The sequence below is a fragment of the Oncorhynchus mykiss genome, chromosome 10 (assembly GCF_013265735.2).
Source record: "Oncorhynchus mykiss isolate Arlee chromosome 10, USDA_OmykA_1.1, whole genome shotgun sequence".
Lineage (NCBI taxonomy): Eukaryota > Metazoa > Chordata > Actinopteri > Salmoniformes > Salmonidae > Oncorhynchus > Oncorhynchus mykiss.
Window position 1 is genome coordinate 69,367,330 of NC_048574.1, and position 18,565 is coordinate 69,385,894.

Below are 18,565 nucleotides of genomic sequence, written 5' to 3' on the forward strand. Positions count from 1 at the left end.
TGGAAATTATATAAGCAGATAATATAAGCAGGCTACAATCGTTATATAAGCAGACCATTGTGTTCAAAAATGAACATGGAGAAGAAAAAAATACAGATGCATGAATCTTCTATTTTCTTGATTTGTGAATTATTTTGCATGGAAAGAAGGGCATGTTTGATACCTTATTTGTTTCTTTACGTATCTCTCTTTTAATTAATGTGAATGTTTTGAAAATAATCGTGTATAGAATACACACATTTTACAAACAAGTGGCGGTGTGGTAGAATCTCATTTCCCTTTAAAAAATTAGGCAGTTGTCCTCTGATCAGCCACGTAGCGCCACGTCTCGGCGCTTGCGCATTGGCTAAATGTCACTCAAGTTCCGGGGTCGGTCCAGGAGGTTGTGTACAGTGTAAAAATCAACATTTAGACTCGTTTACATTATTACACAAGGCCCATACCCTTTCAAAGTTTATTTTAGACCGTTGGAATTGCGAACAAATTTCCAAGAGGACGTCGATGACAATGAATTTTTTCAGGGGAGTGATGGGTGGACAACCCGCGGGGCCACAGCCGACTGGAGCAGAGACGGTGAGAAACGAAACTCGTCTAGCATGTTAGGCTAACAAGTTAGCTAATGTCACACACACAACCTGGTGGACCGAATCTTAGGATAAGTGTGTGTAGTTAATAGTTGCTAGACAGGCAAATTAGTTCACTTTCACGTTTTCCAGGCTGAAAGACCGGTGTAGGCCTTGTAACAGTGCACTATACAACCAGCCTCACGAGCACAGACATAATGTGTCAATCAATACAGTGATTGACGCAAACATTTCTGCAGAGTTTGCTAGCTAAGCTGGTTAGCCCAATTGGCACAGGACAACAATTGAACGTGTGTAGCCTGCTCATATTCTTGAGCTATCAGCGTTTTTTGGGAAGAAAAAGATTGACATGACCTGCTGCCACTAAATGAGCAGATGTCTTCGTATGTGATAGTTTACATACATTGCATACATCCAACTGTTTACTGTCATCTGGGTGAGACTATATGGCTACTTGGATTGCAGTTCACAAACCAAAAACACAGCCAAATTCCACGTGAATCCATTGTTTGTGAATGGATCTCTGCTGGCATTCCTTTTGTGATGACAGAATGGGAGGGGCTGCTTGACCTTGATATATTTAAGTCCCTTCACCAAACAAGAGAATGTGTGTGACATATCTCAGGCTGCTATCAAAAGAACACACGCCCAGTTCACATCAACAGGGCTGAGGTGGAGTGGGTCGAGAGCTTCAAGTTCGTCGGAGTCCACATCAGTAAGGATCTATCATGGTCCAAACACACCAACAGTCATGATGGAACAACAATGCCTCTTCGCCCTCAGGAAGCTGATAAGATTTGGCATGGGCCCTCATGCTCAAAGTTGCACCATTGAGAGCATCTTGACTGGCTGCCTCACCGCCTGGTATGGCAACTGCTTGGCATCTGACCGCAAGGCGCTACAGAGGGTAGTGCGTACAGCCCAGTAAATCACTGGGGCCGAGCTCCCTGCCATCCAGGACCTCTATACCAGGCGGTGTCACAGGAAGGCCCTAAAAATTGTCCGACTCCACTCCAGCCACCTAAGTCATAGACTGTTCTACCGCACGGCAAGCGGTGCCGATGCACCAAGTCTGGAACCAACAGGACCCTGACCAGCTTCTACCCTCAAGCCATAAGACTTCTAAATAGTTAACCCAATAGCTTCCCGGACTATCTGCATTGACCCTTTTTGCACTAACTTTTCTGAGTCCTCACATACATTGCTATCCTATTACCTAGTCTCTTTATTCCTAAGTATATGTACATATCTACCTTAATTACCTCGTACCCTTGCACATCGACTAGATACTGGTACCCCGTGTGTAGAGCCAAGTTATCGCTACTCATTGTGAATTTATTATTACTTGTTATTGCTTTTCTATTTTCTTTCTCTCTACATTGTTGGGAAGGGCCCGTAAGTAAGCACTTCACTGTTAGTCTACACCTGTTGTTTACGAAACATGTGACGTATAACATTTGATTTGGCTGAACTTAGATTGAACACATTGTCCTGAATCTGCAGTGGATGTAAGTCTATGTATCAGTACGTGGTTACAGGGGATGGTAGGTAGCCTAGTGGTTAAGAGCGTTGGGCCAGTAAGCAAAAGGTCGCTGTTTTTTTTGCCGGCAAGGTGGAAAAATCTGCAGTTCTAACCTGGCAGTTAACTCCCAACAACTGCTACTCTGCTGCCGATGATGTGGATGTCGACTATGCCAGCCCCCCGCACCTCTCTGATTCAGAGTAGTTGGGTTAAATGAACGGATTCACTTGTGCAACTGACTAGGTATCCCCTATCAATTTGTATCAGTCACATGCGCCAAATACAACAGGTGTAGTAGACCTTAGAGTGAAATGCTTACTTATGAGCCCCTAACCAACAATGCAATTGTTGGTTAGTGGCTCATGAAATCAGGATTAGAATAAGAGATTAAAGTAACAAGTAATTAAAGAGCAGCAGTAAAATAACAATAGCGAGACTATATACAGAGGGATACCGATACACAGTTGCCATACCAAGCGGTGATGCAACCAGTCAGGATGCTCTCCATAGTGCAGCTGTAGATCCTTTCCCTTAACATGTTGTATTAACCATTCATTATTTTGATTGAACCACAGATCCATAAGCTGTGTGACCGTGTGGCCTCCTCCACACTCCTGGAGGATCGCAGGGACGCTGTCCGAGCCCTTAAATCGCTCTCAAAGGTAGGAGACAATTGCATTAGGCTAATCTCTATAGTTACACTGATGCACTATTGTTGTGTCATGATTGTACCATTGTTACACTGATAATTGTTACTCATTATTGATAAATATGTGTTAAAGCATTGAGGCTGCAGAGACCGTTTATGATGAGCCTAGGCCTTATCTAAATATGAGCTTTTCTCCTGTGCATTGTTTTAAGTGAACATCGCTAGAGTTCTCTTTTGATGTTCGTTATCTTGTGAGCAGGGACACATCCCCTTATCACCCCCACTCTGTGTACTCATCCTCAGGCTCTATCTAAACAGTCTGGGATGGGCCCTGTCTCAATCCTCTTAAATCACCTCATTATTTTGCCACCTTTCCTCCATACACTGATCAGGAAAGAAAGACTGGGGAAGGTAATGTAGGAATTCATGGGTTGCACCTCTGTCACTTGGTCGCATCGTTGCCATTGTTATCAACATTCTACAGATGCCGCAACATATTGATGCCTGACAGATGGTAGTCTTTCTGAACGGGGGCTAATGACTATTTCATCAAATTTAAAATTAACGTTCCAAACAGTATTGTGACGATATGTGCAACCAATGAATAAGGAGGGTACCTATTGGTTGGCTCCTTGCGTTCACTGGTCCAGTTCTCTTAAAAAAAATAAAAAGCAATGTTGAGGAAAAAAAGGCAATTATTGACATGCAGCCTTGCTGAAAACCTGACTCATTCCCTCAGTCCCTACTCTCTACTGTATTAAAGGTCTAGAGACCTCTCGGCCATAACTGACTGACTGGCCACTAGCTGCCTCGTCAACCATGAGTAATGAGTTTATCAGGCATGAATAAGGGGTTTAGGGGTATGGGGTCACACACAGACCAGGGAAAAACAACGCTAGCCAGAGAAACAGACCAGCTAGAGCTGGGAGTTGTTGAATTGCATTAGCTCTGTTTGGCCCCAGTAGGTTCTACTCAACGTTGAGGGGTAACTAATCACACAGGTTTGTCTTATCAGATCAGAGATGTCACAAAGCAAACCACTGTTCTGTTATTTAACTCTGCTTTCAGAATGTATTATACTTATGCCTAAGGTCATGTGTGGAGCCAAAACGTGTATTGTTCATGCAGACACGGGCGGCATATCAACAGTTAGGGGGAGCACGGGGGCAAAACAGGCATAGCTTCGAGTTAAAGCAAAAAGTCACATCCTCTCTGATCCAAGGGCAGCCCAGGGGGAAACAATCACTTACTGTTCTCCTGACTTGACTGTTGGTTTTGATTTGTAGAAATATCGCTTGGAAGTTGGCACTCAGGCTATGGACCACCTGGTTCACATACTGCAAACTGACAGGTATGTTTTGTGTGTGTGTGGTTTTATGATTAAGAGCTTTATACTTATCCCTTGCCTTCTGCTGCTCTCTAGCACATTGTAATAGTGTGGTGGGGTGATTTAAGGCCAGCATTTTGCATGGTGCTCGGTCGTTGCTAAGAGTACTTAATATTTCAGGGACTTAGGGGACGAAAGCAGTGCTTGTTGTGTTGATATCCTACCCCTCCCATTTTCTGCAGGTCGGACTCTGAAATCCTTGGCTACGCTTTGGACACACTCTATAATATCATCTGCAACGATGAAGAGGAGGAACAAGGTGTTTAGGTGTTAAAAACCTAGTCCTCTTCCACAGAGGGTTGTGAACAGGCCCCAGAACTGTCAATAATTTAGTATTTTGTTATAGAGCGGAGCCTCTGTTTTTGAACATGCAGTTAAAAACAATCTTCCTTTTTGGGAAAAATGCTTTTGAATGACAACAAGCAAGCCCTGTCCTAGTAACAATAGCATGTGTAATTGAGTTCAATTACTGCCAATTAATTGGACTTCAAATCAAAATGGACCCTGTCGCCCTCTTCCACACTCGCCCCATTTCTCTCTCTCTCGATGTTAATTGCTATGTATGTAAAGATTGTCATCTCTCTCTTCTCTTTCATGTTATAACTCTACAGACGAATCTGAAGGTAAAACTCTTGTTTGTGCATGACGTCCCCCCCCTAATCACTAGTGACGCTTCTTGTAAATGATATGCATCGTTCTTCTCCGCGGGTTGTTTTGATTTCTAGCTCTCCTGTGGTGCACAGTAGGTTGTTAGTCTGAAATGCAGTGCTTTGGCAGAACCCATTAACAAACACTAGGGATATATTTATGTATTGTGTACGAGTCGAATCATCTGACTTGGATGGTGCTTCAATCTCTTGCACTCCCCCCTTCTTACAGACATGGCGGCCGCACCCCCTATCCCAGTCTCAGGGAAGCATAAGAACGTGCCTGTGTCTGGTCAGTACTAGCTCTGTAGACTAACTAGCCCCCATGGTGTGGTGACTCTTACTAGTCAACTGAACTAACCTCACTAAAATGTGTTGGACTGGGAAGTATGGTTTAATATAGTAATGACTGGGTGGTAATAACATGTCACTAATACCACTCCTACCTCAGCCTCTCTCCTGTCCTGCAGTGTTTCTCTTCCCATTGCTCTTCTTGTTTTCCTCGCAATTAGCATATCTAGTCAAACGCAAATCACTCTGCACGGGATGTTGGGACGAAGAAGTTTTGATTCCAAAAGAGGAATGTTAGATTCCCAAAGCATCCTCTTCCTCACAGTTGTACATTTGAAACCATGTTCACTGTGGTGAGGTTATTCTAGTATTGCAGAACGTCTCATCTGGTTGTTCTTGATGTGAAATATTATATTTAGCCTACAACCCTAGATAGTTGAGTGTGTTGTCTATAATACGATGCTCCAGTACTTTTGTGTGCTTTTAAACTGGATGTGAACCAATTCACCGTGCCCTAACACCTCCCCTCTCGCTAATAGTAGCCATGTCTCGGGGCAACTACCTGCCTAACATGGCACACCCAGAGGTCTTTAAACCTTGTGACCTTTGACCTTTTCAGATGAGAACGCCCAGAAGCAGGAGGAAGACCTGGGAGTCCTGTTCACTGACAAGTTCCTCGGCGACTCTGAGAACGTGACACTACTACTGACTCTGTTAGAGGTAAACAGACCAGAGACCCAAACATCTACGTTGTGTCTTTTATGAAAGCTAGTAGTCTCTAACCCATGGTCTCAGTGTTAACCAGACCTGGAGACCCATTGTGCATGGTGGTTTTCAGACCAGCTGGTTTCAGATTTAAGAATATAAGCATAAGCCTCAAATCTGTACTGTTTATATACAGGATTACAAGGGTGTGGTTTATTTCCCACCATGCCTGTGACACCGATTCCCTGCCTGTGACCCTGATTCCCTGCCTGTGACCCTGATTCCCTGCCTGTGACCCCGATTCCTTGCCTGTGACACTGATTCCCTGCCTGTGACACTGATTCCCTGCCTGTGACACTGATTCCCTGCCTGTGACACTGATTCCCTGCCTGTGACACTGATTCCCTGCCTGTGACACTGATTCCCTGCCTGTGACACTGACTTCCTGCCTGTTTCAGGAGTTTGACTTCCACGTGCGGTGGCCAGGAGTGAAGCTGCTCACCGCTCTGTTGAAGAACCAGTGTAACCAGGTCCAGGGCGTCATCCTGGTCAGCCCTATGGGTGAGTCCTTTAACAAATGACCTGGAATCAGCTGCTGCTGAATTGTCTGACATCAGCCCACACCAACAACTGACCCAAAATCAGCTGTTGTGGTTTGATTTATCCTCTCAACATTTGTTTCTCTCTCACTGGTGAAGTAGTATGACAAGAAGTGTTAGTCTTGTCTATTTTCTTCCCTAGAGCATATGACTACTAATGGTCAAGTACGCTAATTAGAGTTATTTTCTGACTGATTTGCCTGGCTGGTCTCTGAGTTGAATTTTGTTAATGGTCCGTCTCTCTCCCCTGCAGGTGTTTCTAGACTGATGGACCTATTAGCTGACTCCAGAGAAGTCATCCGTAATGATGTGAGTACTACTCCTACTGACTGCTGCTTCAGATGGTCTTTAGTAGTAATACCGTAAAGCCACAGGAACAAGCTACAATCTGCTATCTTATCTTTCTGCTGATACAAGACATTGGGCCGGTTTCCCAGACACGGGTGAAGTCTTCGACTAAAAAAGCGCGTCTTGTTTCTGGGAAACCGTCCCAAAATCATACTAGCTGGTCTTATTCCTGGGCTTGTTGTTTCTGTTTCTCTGGATATATGATCACTACATCAGAGCTACTTTGATCGTATTCCCTCAGGGTCTCCTGTTGCTGCAGCAGCTGACCAAAGGCAACGCGGCCATCCAGAAGATCGTGGCGTTTGAGAACGCTTTTGAGCGTCTCCTAGATATCATAACAGAGGAGGGCAGCAGTGATGGAGGTAAAGTCGAATGGAGGAGTAGTGCCATATATACACTCAAGCTAATTGGCAATCAATGAATCCATTTCTAAATAAATTACATTTGATTTGATTTAAAATGACATTTCAGTTCACTCACACTGGCCAACATCCACTCTCCATACTTGCACTCTAGAAAATTGGCAATGAATCCATTTCTTAATAAACACAATTTTAAGCGATAAAATAAAAAATCTTCACCCATTTCTTGACAGAAGTCCACCCTCCATCTTGTCTCTGTCCAGGTATCGTAGTGGAGGACTGTCTCCTGCTGCTCGTCAACCTGCTGAAGAACAACAGCTCCAACCAGAACTTCTTCAAGGAGGGCTCCTACATCCAGAGGATGAAGCCCTGGTTCGAGGTGGGAGACGACAACTCTGGCTGGTCCGCCCAGAAGGTCACCAACCTCCACCTCATGCTGCAGGTAGGACACACCACAGTCCTGGTGTTACATGTAATTCAGGGAGAATGGGAGTTTTGAGCCCTGAGCAGTTGACAGAGCAGTGTGATGGTCCGTTATGCTCAACTATTAGGGTCTGTGCAGTTCACTGTGCCACGCATGGCCAGGATTGGTTGTGGTGTAGAGTATATTCACCGTAGCGCTGCGTCTCATCTCTCCATCTCTTCTCTGGTCCAGTTGGTGCGAGTCATGGTCTCCCCGGTCAACTCTCCTGGAGCCACCAGTAGTTGTCAGAAGTCAATGTACCAGTGTGGCCTGCTGCAGCAGCTCTGCACCATCCTCATGGCCACTGGCGTGCCTGCTGACATACTCACTGAGGTAACGTAGAAGACTGTTGGAGTGGACCAAAAAGCCTTTCTTTTCTTTCTTTCTACTTATTGTGTTAGATCAGTGATTACTGTTGTTCATACTGATGCGTGCTTTGTGTTTGTACCACGATGTCACTCTTTCTTTCTCCTCTCAGACCATCAACACTGTATCGGAGGTGATCCGCGGCTCACAGATCAACCAGGACTACTTTGCATCTGTCAAAGCTCCCTCCAACCCCCCAAGGTGAGTTCCCCCAGACAGAGGACTGTAATCAGTTGTAGCACAGCCACCGAGTGAAGGTAATCTCTAAAAACCCTTATCCCCTGATTCCAGACCTGCCATAGTGGTGCTGCTGATGTCCATGGTCAACGAGAGGCAGCCGTTCGTGCTGCGCTGTGCCGTTCTCTACTGCTTCCAGTGTTTTCTCTACAAGAACCAGAAGGGCCAGGGGGAGATCGTAGCCACCCTCCTGCCCTCCACCATTGACGGTCAGTTCAGTTACACTGAACCTCCATACTGAATGTGTTGTTATTACAAGGTTATGACCACACTGTACAACTGTAGATTGCATGTAATAAAATGTTACTTCTGACTAATATACTGTAGGTTATTTGCTTATTATTCTCTAGTGGAAAAATATAATGGAACTGAGGCATAAATGATCTACATATATCTATTGCTTTATTCCCCCTCCCTCCGGCTCTCTCCCTCCTCAGCCAACTCCATCTCGGCGGGCCAGCTGCTGTGTGGGGGCCTGTTCTCGGCTGACTCCCTGTCTAACTGGTGTGCTGCAGTGGCCCTGGCCCACGCCCTGCAGGACAACCTGACCCAGAAAGAGCAGCTCCTCCGGGTGCAGCTGGCCACCAGCCTGGGCAAGCCCCCCGTTTCCCTGCTGCAGCAGTGCACCAACATCCTCTCACAGGTACACCACACAGACAGACAGGCTAACATGCTACGCAGGGGGAACGGTCAGACTGGACCAAAGGGTTAGCATCATAGCGGGAGAGTTGTAGCTGAAATATTAGTTTGAAAACTAAAAGTGCCATTTTGAAAGTCTTATTAGTGAAACATAAGCAACAGAGAGGGTGGTTTGAAAGGTGTCTCTGCCTGGTTTGAAAGGTGTCTCTGTCTGGTTTGAAAGGTGTCTCTGTCTGGTATTGAAAGGTGTCTCTGTCTGGTATTGAAAGGTGTCTCTGTCTGGTATTGAAAGGTGTCTCTGTCTGGTATTGAAAGGTGTCTCTGTCTGGTATTGAAAGGTGTCTCTGTCTGGTATTGAAAGGTGTCTCTGTCTGGTATTGAAAGGTGTCTCTGTCTGGTTTGAAAGGTGTCTCTGTCTGGGTTGAAAGTAAGCCTTAGATTCAAATAGTTGATCATTTGTCACTCCAGGTTTTCAAGTCACCTTTGTCATATTATGGCTCCCAAATGGCACCCTATTCCCTTTACAGTACACTACCTTTGAATAGGCTGTCATTTGACCACAGTAGTGGGGAGTAGTGGGGAGTGGTTCTCAGACAGTCAACCTGTTGCTTGTGTTTGAAGTTGCCAAGTGTCACGTAAGGTTGTTGTGGTTTTGCAGGGGGATAAGATCAACCGGAGGGTGAGTATCTGGGGTGTGGGCAGCACCTGTCTGTCATGGTTTTGCTTTGGCATCAGCAGGATCCTCCTATATGCTCCTTACGTTGGGGGTTACGTTTTGGCTTCCCTGTTTTGTTTTCGTGCCTAAAGCCCTCTGCCTATCTCACCCGTGTTTGTCGAGTTCTATACTGGTACTGACCACCCCCCCCAACTCCCATAATCCCATGCTTTGACCCTTGACCCCCTTGCTGTGTCCGTTCTATGGGGACTTGACTGTCCTGGAAGGATGCAGCAACCACTGGTACTCTGTCTGTTCCGCTATTGATCTCTTATGAGAGGGGTTACTGGCATTATTATTTTCACCACTGCTATTTCTCCTCCTGTACTCTAGGTGGCAGCACTATCCGTTATAAAACGTACCGTTTCACCCGGGGCCAAAGATTCTCCAATTAACTATTGTGATCGTTTGTGTTCCCCCTTTTTTTTCTCCTCCCGCCCCCCCCTTTCTCAAACATTTGGTGTTTTTTGCATTACGTCCCCATTGGAGGCGAAATCTGAAAAGGTGATTTTCCTTATGGTTTGATTTTCCATGTCATCTTTACTATTTATTGTCACTTACTGACCTCCATTTGGAATGAACCCTCTTTCCTTTCTCACACCCTTCATCGCCCTCACAACAGGAGAGGTCTGCATTGCCTCCCAAATGGCACGCTTTTCCTTTTATAGTACACAGCCCAGGGCTCTGGTCAAAAGTAGTGCACTGTATAGGGAATATGGTGCCTTTTGGCACACAAACATGCCTGAACTATGCAGTTTACGTGTGGTAACTCAATAGTGCCCATCACTCACTGCATATCATTACGCCAGCAGCCTTTCTTCTTATTCCCATGACCATGCATGGGGACTGTAAAGCCACTTTATTATCATCCGTTTCTCTTTGTGGTCGCCACTCCTAAAGACTCACTACACAGAGGCTTTAGCTTTGCATGTGTTGTCAGCTACATTTAGCAGCCGCGCCTCAGCTTGATATCTTAGTTATTTTTGTATGTGAATGCCTAAATAGTTAGATTTGGGCTCTTGTGGATTGTGTAGAGGATGACGAATGTGCCAATATGCTATTATATTCCTTCCATGCAGTAACATTTTCATCAGTCCTGTTGTATCACCTGCTTAGCTAAGCTGCAGAGGAGTTTCATCATCCTTTTGTGGTGCAGGTAGTGATGGTAACCAAGGCCGTTGCTACAGTAACAGCATATTGTTGAACACTTAAGGCTCCTGAAAAGGTTGTTTTTAACAGGATCTGAACTAACTCGGGTCATCCTATAAAATTCACTGCATGTTTGACCTAAGCTAACCCTGGTTTATAAATAATGTTCATATTTAGATGTAGTTCCTTTGTTGTATCTGAATAACTTTATTAATTACTAACGGTCTGCATTGAAGTCACTAACGTGGTACTCTTGAAACATTTATACCATGGTATTTCCTGTGTAACTGCTAGATACAATGTTGTTTTTCCCAACAGAACTCAAAAGGGAAAAATACAATTCAAAAGTTCACCATGTGCCAACAAAATATCATTTTTATTGTAGCTACCAGCACACAGTATTCCTAATGTCAGTCTTCATGACATCAAGTTATATTATAAAGTTCCTATTCAACCTTAAATGCTCCAATTGGGAAGAGTTTAGAAATATCAATTCATTTTGTTCGCCCTTAAAATGCTGTTTATTTGGTTGGTTTAAATCAAACAGACACGTCCGGAGATATTCAGGAGACTGATTTAATTGGACAGAAGGAGATGCAATGACACGTTGTCTTAAACAGGAAAAATAAGACATCCCTCATTATAATGTGGGGGGACAGGAGTTTGAATTGAACCCAGCTAAATTAACTTACTCTCCATGTTGAGGAGGAGTTCTGTTCTGACACAGAGACCAGGATGTGCTGAAGGGTTGAAGTCCTGGATCCCAGGCCATCATCAGGCTCTGTACACAATGTTCATGTCCAATACCTTTTACTCACCCCTATGCTGATGTGACAGCGCTATATTTGTGAGTGTGTTTCTTAAGACTTTGTGTGTGTGTGCGCATCTCATCCACAGGGCAGTAAAGTGCAGACGCGGGTCGGTCTCCTCATGCTGCTGTGTACCTGGATCAGTAACTGTCCCATCGCTGTCACACACTTCCTGCACAACCAGGAGAACGTCCCCTTCGTATCCTCCTTCAACAAACCAACTAGCTCCACATTACTGTTCTATTGCACTTCCTTTTACTCAGATGGCTGGAATATCTACTGTTAGCCTGTTAGTGCAGTCTGTCCTATAACCAACTCCTCTCTGTGTTCGTTCCCCACATACAGGATAGTGTTGGATATTGCATACATTATTGCATGCAAGTTCCTGAGGCCCTATGTCTTGTTGCTAAGAGAATAAGAGAGATCAACACTACACAGTGGATGCCAATGTATGCACCAGTGCATTGTGTAATTGAAAATTGTCTTGAGAAAGGCCTTGTTGCCATTAAATCCCCTATGTTGCTGTGACCCTTGACCCCTGATGCCCTGTAGCTGACAGGTCAGATCTCTGAGAACCTGGGGGAGGATGAGAGGCTGGTGCAGGGCCTTTGTGCCCTCCTACTGGGTATCTGCATCTACTACAACGACAACTCTCTGGAGAACTACACCAAGTAGGACATCTAATGACCCTTGTACTACTTGGTGTAGTTATATCTAACTACGACCCTCATAATAACTACACCAAGTAGAACGTTCTAACCCTCATACTAATGCATCCTCTCACTCTCATACCTCTCATAACTGCAGTTAAAACTACATCAAGTATGACATCTTCTACCCAAATATTAACACGTACCCTCTCATACTAGGCCCAGGCCCAGTTGTGCAACTGACTAGGTTTCCCCCTTTTCCTTCCCTTAATGCTAACCCTGTCTGTCTTGTCCTCCCCCAGAGAGAAGCTGAAGCAGCTGATCGAGAAGCGCATTGGGAAGGAGAACTTTGTGGAGAAGCTGGGCTTCGTCACTAAACACGAGCTGTACTCCCGCGCTGCACAGAAGCCCCAGCCCGTCTTCCCCTCCCCTGAACAGATGCTGTTTGACCACGAGTTCACCAAGTTGGTCAAAGAACTGGAAGGTTGGCATAAGTAACCTCCATTATACCATAACCTAACCAAAATACAACCACAACCATTTCGATGCACCTGCGATAACATCTTCAAATCCGTGTACCCAACCAATAAACTTTGATTTGACTCTAAGCCAAGTACAACCAGAACCACAAATCAAAACTCTGTTTGTGTTGGTGTCTTCTTTGCTCTTCTCTTGGCTGGTTTTACCCCTGTTAATTGTGTGTGTGTCCGTCCACAGGCGTGATAACGAAAGCGGTCCACAAGACCAGCGAGGAGGAGAAGAAGGAGGAGGAGGTGAAGAAGACTCTGGAGCAACACGACAGCATCGTCATCCAGTACAAAGATCTCATCAGAGATCAGGTAACTGGCCTCACACTAAGCATTAGGCTGAAACGTGTGCCCTGTTTTTTACATCTTCATTAGCACTTTAACTTGAACTTTTTGTATTCTTTTGAGCATGGATTAAATGCTATACTATAACCCCTCCTTGGGTTATTCCTTGTCATGGTTTTAAGTACTTTTTGAACCCTACATATATTTTCTGTCCCACACACCGGCCGCCTTTCATTCTAGCCTGTCCGCAAACCCTCATACTGACTTTCTACACACACACACACACACATCAGAAACCAACTCTCCATGCTTTCAAGCATCACAAGTTTATATACACCCTCTACACTCAGTTTAAAGGCTGCTTGCATTCAAAAGGCATTTTTTCCCCTGTGTTTTATATCATATTTTACAACATCTGATGAAACTAACACTGTAAAAGTGTGTGAACATTTGATCAGTGTTATTTCCTGATAGTTTCCGGTTGAAAAATACACTCTGCACAGGACCTTCTAATCAGCAGCTTTGCATGGGCGGTAGTTTTGGCTTGCCTGGTGACATCACCAGGCGGTAACTTATATTGTTTAATAGACCAATAACAGAGTTCCAAACCTCTCTGCCAATAACAGCTAGTTTTCAGTTTTCCAAACCACATTCGGACTACTCCCAGACAGTCCTCGCTAAATTCTTGCTTGAGAAATCTAAAAAGCTATTTTTGTCCATTTTTAATGGAAAACTATTACAGTAAGGTACACTCGCCGGGCCACAACCACACAACCCATTTCATACAATATTCAACGGACCGATCCCGTTACCCTAAAAGGTCTACTTGTGTGTTTTGGCCAATGTCTCTATAGTCATTAAAGAAGTGTCTGTCATCTCTCAACCAGGACACCCAGATCCAGGAGCTGAGGGAGCAGGTTTCCACCCTGTCTCTGAACAGTGAACAGATGCAGAATCAGATCACACAGCAGCAGTCCCAGATCCAGCAACACAAAGACCAGTACAACATCCTCAAACTGAAACTAGGTACTGTAGGATAACCTGGTATTACACAGCAAAACAAGTGTGCCTCGATCCATTGGGAAACAAGAGAGCAACATCGTGCTTGGCTAAATTGCTAATGATTTGGGGGGGTTAGGCACATGGAATTGTTCATATGGAATTGACACAGTCTATAATGGTAGTGGAAATTGAGACGTATTACTGATGCAGACTTGTTGCGACTGCACTTGTTGATTTATAAATAGGATTGTAGATGTGATAATGACTGACTGTGTTGTGTCCAGGTAAAGACAGCCAGGGTCTGTCCTCCAGCCAGGGAGAGGGAGCTCACGTTAACGGGCTCCACTCAGAGGAGCTGAGCCAGCTCAGAGAGGAGGTGGAGGAGCTCCGCAGACAACACACACTACAACACACACAGCTCAGCGACAAGGACTCACTCATCAACACACTGGTGTGTGTTTGGGGGGGTGAATCACATATCAGAAAAATGTCTTTAGGTTATCCCTCCCTGTGTTGAAAAGAGTTCTGTGTAAATGTCATGTGTCATGGATGTTACTGGAATCGGACAAGCTGGACCTGAAGAATGACAGACTGATTAATTATCTTTTGTGTGTTAGTAGATCTGAATGGTGGTTGATGATACCCGAGTGCTGCTTTATCATTTCAGATGGGACGTCTCAGCCGTTGACCACTTCCTGTTCTAATAGTTGTAATGGTTGTGATGTCTTGTAGAGGTGCGGGGCGGCAGCAGCAGCACAGACAGCAGAAGGTGGAGCGGGAGGGTCTGACAACACAGAGCTTCTCGGGGTAAGACCCAACCACAGACAGAACATGTGTAGACATGAGTATAGCGATAATATACTGATGACGGAGTTACTGCTGGTTGTTCCCACCAGGAGGTGGAGTCGTTGAGGAGTCGTGTCCAGGCTCAGTGTGCAGAGATCAGCCAGCTGCAGACAGAGAGACTGGAGCTCATCAGGAGAGCTGAGGCAGTGGTGAGTACTCAGAACCAGCCATCACCGTGTCTTGAGACGTCTTAAGGCTGTTACATACAAACATGGCCTGTCACACTTTACTCCAACTGTTGTAGACCCCCCCCGAAAGTTATTTGGTCCATATTTCCCATTTTGGTATGCATTAATGTATATGCTATGACCACTGCACTTAGTACAGAGAGGTAACTAGTCTCTATATCTCTCTCTCTTCCCCCTCTCTCAGTCCTCGGACCCGGCCTCCAGCAGTGAGAGCTCGGCAGACACAGTTACAGTATCTGAACTGGAGAGCAGGCTGGCTGCTCAGACCACAGAGGCAGAGAGACTTAAGGTACTGCACTGTCACAACCTCACATCTCTGTAGGTAGCTGCTGTCTGTTCAGAAGTGAGCAGCGTTCAGATACAAATGTATTGAACAGGGGTACTCGACTCTTACCCTACAAGATCCTGAACCTGCTGGTTTTCTGTTCTACCTGATAATTAATTGGTGTCCCAGGTCTAAATCAGCCCCTGATTAGAGGGGAACAATGAAAAAAATGCAGTGGAACTGGCTTCAAGGTCCAGAGTTGAGTTTGAGGGGTATAGAACAACCTGATTGTCTGTTTTGTAGACTAGAGGGTCATGCCGGCTCTATACTTACATTGCATTTCTATCTGTAACATTCTGCAAGTTTCACCTCGCTGAATAAACTTATCATGTTAGCCTGACTCCAGGGCTGCTTTACACCCATTCTGATCTTTTTTCCACTAATTGGTCTTTTGACCAATCACATCAGATCTTTTTCAGAGCTGATCTGATTGGTCAAAAGATCAATTAGTGCGACAAAGATCAGAATTGGGCTGCCTGTGATATCAAGCCCATTAGTAACTACCTCCTGACTGTTACCAGCTAAATGTGGGCTGAGATGTTGTGAAATCGCTCAATTATTCAACATCTTAAGTATGACCTTCGTGTATGTGGCATCCTCTTCCTCTCTCTAATGCTAGTGAAGAAAAAAAACATCTGATGCAGTTGAATTATTAATGTTTTTGGTCAGACAGCCATGCTGAAGCCATGCCCTTCCTTGTTAGCTGTCCTACCTCTCTCTCACCTCGCTCTCTTCTCCCCCTCCAGGAGGAGTGTCGGGGCCTGAGGGAGGGCCATGCGGGGCTGGAGCAGCAGTTGGCGTCGGCCCAGAGCACGGTGGCCATCGAGCAGACGGAGAAGACCAAGCTGCAGCAGGAGGTGCAGGAGTCCAAGAAGGAACAGGACGACCTCCTCATGCTGCTGGCCGACCAGGACCAGAAGATCCTCAACCTCAAGCAACGTCTCAGAGACCTGGGAGAGACGGTAAGAGAAACCATCTGTTCCTATTGTAGATCTAGACCGTGTTCTTAAACTACGGAGGAAGATCCTCCACCTCAGAGGTTCAAAGGTTTATGTTATTATTATTGTTTTAGTGGAGGTAGATGGTCATGTTAGGTTAGTTGGATGCTGAGGTTTTAGATGACGCTAATATTTAATATTTCATTGTTACATGTAGGGCTGGTTTCCTAGAGAGCTGTGATGAGTCATTCTACCTGTGTAGTAGTTGAATGAGGACATAACTTGTCGTCCTAACCAGCTAGCCCTACTGTCCCTGTACTCCCTGTGCCCTAGTTAGAATGTGACCCTCTCCTCACAGATTGATGAAGACGAAGATGAGCTAGACGCCCGGGACCAATTCGGTGAAGATGACGACGACGATGATGATGAGGATGAAGATAACAATGACTAGAGAGTTCTAGAGGGATGGAAATGTGGCAGACTCAAGGCAGACTCTGTTCTAATACACTATTAGAAAAATGGAAGATTGGACCGAGATGGATTGCGCTCTATCGCTCCAACCCACCATGCTACCTTCTTCTTTACTCCACCCCTCCCTTCATCCCTCGATCGCGTCATCCATTTTAATGTTTAGTTCATTTTATTACAAGATGGTGACAAAGATCCCCCTCCCCAAAGAAATTTGCAGTGTGTTCATCTCTGCCATCTTCTACCACATAAACAGCAGAGAGACACTTCTTCATGCATTTCAGGCCTTTTTGTTTCTGCTACAGTAGCGCCATGTTAGGCCTATGCAGTTATTGATTCAATAACCAGGCTTAGTCTCGACTCTACCACACAGTGTCGCCACTCAGAGGAACGAGCAGAATTAGAGAAAATAACGGGTGGCGAAGACGGACGAATGTACGGACACCACGCAGTCGGACGAACGGATGCCCTCTTTGACCGCCTCTTTCGGTACCATGGTAACTGCACTGTAGACCACCAGTTGAAGACCTGTAAGGGTCCTTGAGGCTCAGTGTACTCGATGACCCCCCCCCCCCCCCCCCCCAAATGTATCTGTGTATACACTCTCCCTCTTGGCACCAGTTCAGTCAGTGTTCTATCATAACTGTTTCCAATATGAGCTTGACCCCTCAGCTACAGTACTGCTCTGCAATATGCTGCAACGTTCGCTGATGATAGAAAAAGATTGAAAAGAGATATTTTTGCAACTTTTGGCAAGTGACCTGACGCCCAGCTTCTGTGTGATTGTTGTAACTTATCAATTTATGAGCCACATTGAAATAAATAAAATATAAATCTGTACAGCTTGTAGGAATACTTGTGAATACTTACTATACACTTTGACTAAATCTGTTTTATAGATGAAAACGAGGAATTTTTCATTTCACTTCAACAGTATTTTATGTAATTTCAATAGTGGTGTTAACTTAAGAAGTAGCTGAACTTTTTAAACCAACATTTAAACCAACTAAACTACTAAAGTAGCTCTATAAACCCACAGGGCTGGTTTCTGCCTGTTATTTTAAAGACTTAAGTTTCCTCATATTTTTGCCTATTGATTCTATACATATTACATTAGCCTTATGCCAAAGTGAATTCTTTGTGTGAATACATACTGATTCTGAATAGAGACATTTGACCATAATTGTTGATATAAGAAATATTGACCATCCATCTGGGTTCCGCTTTCAAACTTTTTGTGTTTGAAGAATGAGATGTAAAAATGTATTTCACTTTATAGCTCTAATGAATTTCACAGTTTTGGTGTGAAGCGCTTTAGTAACATTATAAGCTAGGAGAAAATAGCCTGAAATCCAAATTCAGGTGCTCTGTTTTCCTATTGAGCATATCAGTTAGGATGGCTGGCTAAAGAGAAATACTACAGTACTTCAAAATTTGCAATATGGAGTTTCTATCGCATTTACTAGGGAAAGAATTTAAAATATTTAGCTTTTGCAATATTGAATTTAAGTAGCATTTTTTTTTGTTCCTTTTCGGACAAGTCACAATGACATCCAGATCTAGACCCCTAATTTGAACAGTAGCATTGTTTGTGTCTGGCCTCTGCATAAAGTTTCAGTTTTTTGATTAACTGCACCATTGTTTCCTTGTTTCTTCCTTGTTTGGTAAGATACTAGACCCTCCCATTTTATTTATATATATATATATATATATATACACACACACACACACACACACTGGGGAAAACAAGTATTTGATACACTGCCAATTTTGCAGGTTTTCCTACTTACAAAGCATGTAGAGGTCTGTAATATATCATAGGTACACTTCAACTGTGAGACAAAAATCCAGAAAATCACTATGA

General features: G+C 44.5%; 1 protein-coding gene across 7 annotated transcripts; it reads left to right on the top strand.

The window, feature by feature from the left end:
* Positions 1-311: 311 nt before the first annotated feature.
* On the top strand, positions 312-18,336 carry LOC110534546 (general vesicular transport factor p115-like). 7 transcript variants are annotated; one of them, XM_036933710.1, is made up of 27 exons: positions 312-573; positions 2,682-2,768; positions 4,042-4,106; positions 4,325-4,401; positions 4,754-4,765; positions 5,022-5,081; positions 5,700-5,800; positions 6,244-6,346; positions 6,638-6,693; positions 6,974-7,094; positions 7,358-7,536; positions 7,750-7,890; positions 8,036-8,124; positions 8,215-8,369; positions 8,598-8,803; positions 9,458-9,478; positions 11,561-11,671; positions 12,025-12,143; positions 12,425-12,606; positions 12,840-12,961; positions 13,822-13,960; positions 14,221-14,387; positions 14,669-14,743; positions 14,833-14,931; positions 15,155-15,259; positions 16,042-16,257; positions 16,592-18,336. In XM_036933710.1, exons 1-27 carry the CDS (start codon positions 502-504, stop codon positions 16,682-16,684), a joined length of 2,973 nt encoding a protein of 990 aa, XP_036789605.1. In that variant the 5' UTR covers positions 312-501; the 3' UTR covers positions 16,685-18,336. The 7 variants fall into 7 exon arrangements, with proteins under 7 accessions (XP_036789605.1, XP_036789608.1, XP_036789607.1 ...); XM_036933713.1 differs by having other exon boundaries at positions 15,182-15,259; XM_036933712.1 differs by lacking the exon at positions 9,458-9,478.
* The last annotated feature ends 229 nt before the right edge of the window (positions 18,337-18,565 follow it).

Coding starts and splice junctions, on each gene's coding strand:
- LOC110534546 (XM_036933710.1), top strand. CDS start 502: ATGACAATGAATTTTTTCAGGGGAGTGATGGGTGGACAACCCGCGGGG. Junction 7,891..8,035: donor CTGCTGACATACTCACTGAG/GTAACGTAGAAG, acceptor TTCTCCTCTCAG/ACCATCAACACTGTATCGGA. Junction 12,144..12,424: donor TCTCTGGAGAACTACACCAA/GTAGGACATCTA, acceptor GTCCTCCCCCAG/AGAGAAGCTGAAGCAGCTGA.